Source organism: Palaemon carinicauda, chromosome 12 (assembly GCF_036898095.1).
Source record: "Palaemon carinicauda isolate YSFRI2023 chromosome 12, ASM3689809v2, whole genome shotgun sequence".
NCBI lineage: Eukaryota > Metazoa > Arthropoda > Malacostraca > Decapoda > Palaemonidae > Palaemon > Palaemon carinicauda.
The window spans coordinates 21,987,084-21,994,583 of record NC_090736.1 but is presented as its reverse complement, the minus strand read 5'-3'; the positions used below and the strand labels follow the sequence as shown (position 1 = coordinate 21,994,583).

At 38.5% G+C, this 7,500-nt stretch overlaps 1 protein-coding gene across 1 annotated transcript in view; it reads right to left on the bottom strand.

The window, feature by feature from the left end:
- LOC137650724 (neural cell adhesion molecule 1-like) overlaps nucleotides 1-7,500 on the bottom strand; it is a 60,453-nt gene that overhangs the window by 35,108 nt on the left and 17,845 nt on the right. The window contains exon 4 of the mRNA XM_068383886.1: nucleotides 5,280-5,294. Within this exon, the coding sequence (XP_068239987.1) occupies nucleotides 5,280-5,294 (15 nt within the window). The remainder of the gene's footprint in view (nucleotides 1-5,279; nucleotides 5,295-7,500) is intronic.

Sequence of the window (7,500 nt, the reverse complement as noted above, 5' to 3'; positions counted from 1 at the left end):
TTTTCTGTTTGTGAACATAATTACGTAAAAAAAAAACCTACTGAATAAATGTAAAAGAAACTTGGTAGACATATGGGGGTATGACCCAAGGACAAATCCATTAGAATTTAAAAAAAAAGTACATCGAAGTACAAATGTACGTATAGGCGAGGAAGGGCGCCAGCTGGTTGACGAATCCGTGCCAAGCCCTTATGTCGGTGACAGAGGGCTGACGTGGCATCGGGAAGTTCTTGATGGCCGTCAAACGTTCCTCTGTTAGCTTGTAGGCCTCCCAGCCCAGGTTGAAGCCTACGAAGTCTACTTCCCTTCTTGCGAATTGGAATTTCTCCGGCTTAAGGGTAACACCCTTGGCTGCGCATGTTTCGAGGAAGTTGTAGGCATGCCAGAATGCCCCTTCGGTGCTGTCGTCGTAGAGTAGGGTGTCGTCTACGCACTTATATTTCCTCTGGATGTCCTGGATGGCGTCGTCGAATCATCGAGTATACGCATCGCAGGCGGAGCAGTGCCCCTTGGGTGTACGACGGTAACGAAATCTCCCCCAGGGGATAATAAATGTGGTTAGATCGCGACTTTCTTCGTCTAACTCCACTTGGTGGTATCCCCAGTACGCGTCCGCCACGGTCTTGAATGTGTGCTTAGGTACCCCGGACACCATGTTGAATGGGGCGGGGGTGTGGTGTGTCTCCCGTAGGCAAGATGCGTTGAGGCGCTGGTAGTCGACTGTACGGCGTGGCTGTCCTGACTTCTTGGCGACGACCACCATACGGGTGCACCATTCGGTTGGCTGCCCGGCAGGTACCGGTTCTATGACGCCACGAGCGACATCTTCTTCGAGCTGGGTCTTCACTTCCTCTTCCCAGTGTTTTGGCACTGATGCTGGGGTATGGCATGCGTAAGGCGTAGTTCCTGGGAGCAGGTGGATATGGTGCGGTTTCCCCTGCATCACTAGCAGTGGCTTCCTGGCTCTGTTGACTGTCGTTGTAGCGAAATGTTGTAGGAGCCAGGCTTCCAACCTGGCCGCATGTTCCTCCTGGGACGGCAGGGGCACCTCGGCGGGTCGGGGTGGAACCTGGGCGGCCCATCTGGCCGTGCCATCGAACAAGCTCACATGTGCCACTGCGGGGGAGGGATGGGGGAACTCCTTGGGTACCAGTGTTAAGTCCCTGCAAGCGTCCAGTGACAGGAAGAGGTGCTTTGCCGACTGCACGAAGTACACGTCCTGCTCCGTGATGCGACCTTGCAGGGTGACGTGGCACACGGCAGATCCAAGGCACTTCAGGGGAAGGTTTGCCACATCCCGCAAGCCAGCCTGGGGTGTAAGGGCTGCTGGGCCCACTTGGAGGTGCGATAGCAAGGAGGGCCCCGCCACACATTCCTGTGCCCCGGTGTCCGCCACGGCGGTGACCGGCACTCGTACTCCTGTGTCGTTGTGAATGACTGTCACTTTCACTACTGGGTGGCGGGCGAGGTTGGTGCCCGCAACAAGCACAGCGCTAGACGTAGCACTAGACACGTCTGTCGGGGATCCTGTCGATTTTGCCTGTGACATTCTGCAGCATCTGTAGTAGTGGCCCTGTTTGTGGCACCCGTTGTATACGGCGGATTTAGCGGGGCACGAGGCTCTGCCAGAGGCGTGGCGCCCACCGCAGTTCCCGCAGGGAGGGGGTGGGGGACTCTTACCTGTGCCAGCGATGGATGCACTCGGATGATCTGCCTCGGGTGTCTCGCTGCCAGCCGCACAAACAGATTCCCTCCAGTTGCATTGGCGCGCAGCGGCGTCGATGCGGGCCACCTCGTAGGCACAGCACCTGGCCCTAAGGCAGGGGTGGCCAACCTATGGCGCATGCGCCAACAGTGGCGCATTGCACGATTACAAGTGGCGCACTATACCCCAGAGATAATAAAAGAAAAACCATGACTGCTCATTAAAAAATGAATAATATTGATTTCCAGAAAAAGAAAAAAAAAAGTTTAAGGGGACCGTCCGCTATATCCTGCATTTATCAATGCAAATTTAATGTCAATATCTATCTATCGATCTATCTATCCATTTATATATATATATATATATATATATATATATATATATATATATATATATATATATATATATATATATATATATATATATATGAATATATATATATATATATATATATATATATATATATATATATATATATATATATATATATATATATATATATATATATATATATATATATATACATACATACATACATATCAAAGGATTATATTTATAACTGCCAAATATCTCCAAATTACCATACTTAAGGATTGAAAGCGGGTTAAAGTTTGTGTGGTGCATCTGAATAAGAAGTGAAAAAAAATTGGTGCAAGGGAAACAAAAGGTTGGCCACCCCTGCCCTAAGGGCACTAACACTATTGATGTCATTGCTACACTGGTATACATGGTGACTCATAGCCTCATCACTTAGGCCCACCATTAACTTAGGTAATAACATATATTCAGCTAGATTACACTGACACTGAGGGCACTGTAAATTGCAATCGGTGGCCCTTTGAGAACACTTTAAAAAATAATCACTGACACTTTCTCCTGGGCCTTGTACCACATTAAAAAACTCCGACCATAACACAGCCCTGTTTGTAGATCGCAACACAATATCGCGAATAAAATCCATGGCTTCCGTAGCGGTGAGGTTACTCCATTCCTGTGAGGTGAATCTGGCGTCCAGCGCCCGTTGTAGAGGGGGTGTGCAGTATAGCCTGATGTGGTGGACGACCTCGTGGGGCGGTAGTCTGCACATTTCGATCCAGCATTCCATCGACCTCCTCCAGGACCTGAATGCGGCGGGCTTTAGCTCAATTTCGCACTTCTCCGGGGCTGCAGACGCGGGGACACGAGGTGCAGGGGTAGCATGTGTCGTAAGCCGGTCACGGAGAACGTTGATCATTTGCTGCTGTGCCGCCATGGCTTGCCTGGCTTCTTGCAGGGCAGGGACGAGCCCACGGGGGACGACGGGGCGTGCGGCCCTTGGGGTGGACTACACTGAGCGGCGCTGGAAGGGCATGGTGAGGGTTACGTTGGTCCTTGAGAATCACTGCGCCATATTAGATGTCAAGGTAGGACAAAAGACACACGATGGTGGGGACATGTGGTTTAATGCGTCCTCAGATACAGACTCACTCAGTTGCTCTCTGCAACCGGCACACTCACTTGGTGCCTGCCTGCCATGGGAAAACATATCATACTTGCAGGTACTCCATTAAGACTGTGTTTAAGATGTAGAAAACTTCTTAGATGGATCTAATGTAAAATGTTCATGCCATGATATCTACATTTTCTATCAATTATCAACACAGAACACCTTTTAATAAAATTTGATAAATATATTTTATCAATAAATCTATACGTCCTTAAGTTTTCTAATTAAAAAACACATGTACAGATGACTTTAACCATAATCTATGTGACTAAATAGACGTTAATAAGGCGGTTGAGGTATTGTCTGGTTGATGGAGGCTCAGGAACATCAGGGTCTCAACCATTGCCACACGTAAGAGGTTTTCGATTGGAAGCCTTTTAAACGGTTTACAGGTCAATTTAGAGGCCAATCCCAGGTAGAGGGTTAAAGGTACGGTTAAATATTGCCTTACCATTTCTTCTCTTGCATTCATCCTTTAAGTAGTTGTATTTCTTTTCATTACATTTCGTTTTGTATGCCGTACAGCATGTTTTCCCAATGGATATGGCATGGCAACACTCTTCCCATGGATGAGTAATGGAACCGCGTAGTTCCAGTATAGTGTTTTTGTTCTTATTGTGTTTTGTTATTTTGAAGCATTTCGTAACCTTTTCGGACTTGTGAACTTTAATTGTGTTTTATATATATATATATATATATATATATATATATATATATATATATATATATATATATATATATATATATATATATATATATATATATATATAAAACTAGCTAAAAGTGTTATTTATAAAGGAAAGAAGTTCTTTAGAAACGTTGTCATCCAATCTACCTGAAAATTTTGTGTGGATCTTAGTTACAACTAGTTGTGAGATCTGTGCAGGTTTTAACAGTCATTCAAAATTAACCCTCCTCCCCCATATTACAGCTCTGTGACCACTACTTTTGAAACACCAGTTTCTCTTATTTAGTTAGCATAGATAAGATTGTTCAATGACAAATATTTAAGATGTTTCTTATTATATTAGGCCGTTTTATATCATTCATTTTGAATTACAAAGTTTTCTAAGATTTTTTTTCTTTGTAATGGCACATTTCTCCTACATCTTAACTTTTCAGGTCCATCTATTCTTATTGTACATTCTTAAGTTATCAACTTACAACTGTAACTCTTTAAAACTGTAATTTGTGAGAGTGCCTCCATAAATATCTTGATACCGATTCTCTCAAGCCTGAAAAAAGTGCTATTTATTTTATTCTCCTTGATTTGCCCAGCTATTTATTTATAATTTCTTTATTATCATAGCTACTAGGATTCATCTATATTTCATATCCTATCCAATGTTTTACACTATGGCTCTTCTTTTTTTTTATTTATCTTTATTGCAATAATAGAGGAATTATTTATCACAGTAACAAATTTCTATATAATTTAACGTAATGCATATCAATACTTTCATATTATTTTTGCATGTACAACAGTACAAAGAAATTTAAAAATTAAACTAAAAAATCCTTGACTCCTTATGTGTGTCACACTAGTATAGTAGAAATGACATATTAATTTGACATGTTTCATTCACCATGTAAGATTTTTTTTTTCTTTTTTTTTTTTTTATCAGCCAGTACAACTCTTTATGTTATAAATATTTCATCCCGACATCAAATCTCATAATGTAATGTAATGTTATGTGAATTACTTCGATTGATCATTCAACGTAATGAAAACTTAAGAAAGTAGTCAAGTCAATACCAGAAAACATTTTCTAATCCGGGAGTACTATAACGTCCAAATGGTTCACTAACCAAAATACATTTTTTTTTTCATTCTTCTATTAAGTAATTGACATGAACAAAAACCCTATGGCATTAAAATTTAATTTTATTATGATGATTTTTTTTATAGAAAAGTACTCTTCGGTATTTATCTATTGTTTTTTTTCTCTCTCTCTATTCGTACAGGTTCGACATTTGATATCAATGGCAAACTTCATGAATTATTTTTCTTTATGTAACTACAGCTGTTTCTATTGAGTTGTTTTTGGCATTAGCTTTAGCGTATTGTAATTGAATCTAAATGGATACTGCGCATTGGGTACACTCGGACTCACTATTCTATCTTTTTTCTCTTTTGTTATTTTGAAGTTTGAATCCTCTTGTTATTTTCAAGTTTTATAGTCTGTATATGAAAGATTTATTTTGATATTGTTTTTAAATTTTTTTTTTCTAGTTTGTCCTTATTTCCTTTCCTTCCAAGCCTAATTTTCCTTTTAGAGCCCTTGGGCTTATAGCATCCAGCTTTTCCAGCTAGGGTTGTAGCTTAGGAAATAAAAATAATAATAATAATAATAATAATAATAATAATAATAATAATAATAATAATAATAATAATAATAATAATAATAATAATAATAATGAAAATCTCAATAACAGCTTTGTATTAAATCAATTTCGCATTAATCCGGTTGGAAAATTCTTGTTCCCAATAGTACACATTATTATTACACCGAAATCCATGAAAAGAATTAGTCAAGACTTAAAAGAGTATTTACTCTTGTAATCGGTTTATGTAAAAAGCATAATATCTAATTCATGAGTAGCCTATCTGTCACTCGCGGTAAAGGAAATATTAACATGATAGTTTTGCTAGATTATTCTTCGAGGAAAAACTGCAGAAATGTTAATCCTGTTTCATCTGAAAATCCTCTGAAAATTGATTAATGAAAAATAAAAGTCAGTTATAAGTATTATGCATCACATGGGTATAGTTTTGAAAAAGTCTTTCATAGAAACTGTTCCAACTCATCATCTATCATAAGGTTATATCAGAAGTAACTTGTAACTAAACCAACAGACACTCACACACACACACACACACACACACACACATATATATATATATATATATATATATATATATATATATATATATATATATATATGTATATATATATATATATATATATATATATATATATATATATATATATATATATATATATATATACATAGACAAATATATCATCAGGCGCTACTAGTCCACCGCAGAACAAAGGCTTCAGACCTGTCCTTCCACTTGCGTATGTTTATGAGCTTTTTATGTCAGTCTTTACCCGCAAACTTTCTCAATTGATCAATCCTTCGTCCCTCTTTTCCACTGCTTCTTGTGCAATTTCTAGGGACCCAATCTTTCCTTCTCATAAGTCCTGACCATATCCATTTTTTTTTCTTAGATGTTGTTCTAATCTCCTCTACTTTATTTTGCTCTCTCATCCATGTTGCGCCTTTTCTGTCTCTTATTGTTATTCTCATCATTATTCTTTCCATAGGTCACCGAGTTATAACTAGCTAATTTTCTAAGGCTTTAGTGAGGCTCATAGTTTCTGATGAATAATTCAATACAGGTAGGACCATCTGATTAAATACTTTTCTTTTTAGAGAAAGTGGCATTTTACGTTTCATAATCTCATTTTTTTTAACAAATGCTTTCCATTCCATGCTTATCCATCTTTTAACTTAGGTCTTCTGTCCTGGGGAAACACTTGGTGTCTGTCCTAAGTACATATACTCATTAAGAATCTCTAGAGGTTCGTCCATAACTCTTATTTTTTTGTTTGCATTTTCATTAAACATTATCTTAGTTTTACTCATATTCATTTTCAGTCCTACATTAGTGCTTTCTCTATTCAAATCTTTTATCTTCTTTTGTAATTCCTCCCATGATACATTTTCAGTACAATATTTCTGCTTTTTTTTTTATTCAAATCATCTATCGTCTTTTGTAGGCTAATTCCTCCCATGATTCACTAAACACGAATATGTCATCTGCAAATCGTAAGTTGCTAAGGTATTCCTTATCAATATTGTTTCCCATAGTTTCCCAATTAAAATTCTTTAAAACATCTAGGCATGCTGTGAGTAATATAGGAGTAATTGGGTCTCCCTGTCTAACTCCTTTCTCAATCGAAATTTTCTCACTATTCTTATTAGTTTTAGGATTTCTGCACTTCCTGTGAATATATCTTCATGTCTTCTAACATAAGATTCATCTATTCCTTATCTTTGAAGGGCTTTCATGACCGCTAAGTTTTTGACAGTATCAAAAACTTAATAAAAGTTTATAAATACCATACGTAGTGGTTTGTCATTATCGGTTGATTTTTTTTTTCATCAGCTGGTTAATTACACGGATGAAGTCAGTTGTTGATTACCCACTTCTTAAGCTTGCCTGCTCTCTTGGTTCATTAAAGTCTAGCTGTCTTTCTCTTCGGGCTAATATGATCTGTGAAAATATTTTAAATGTTAC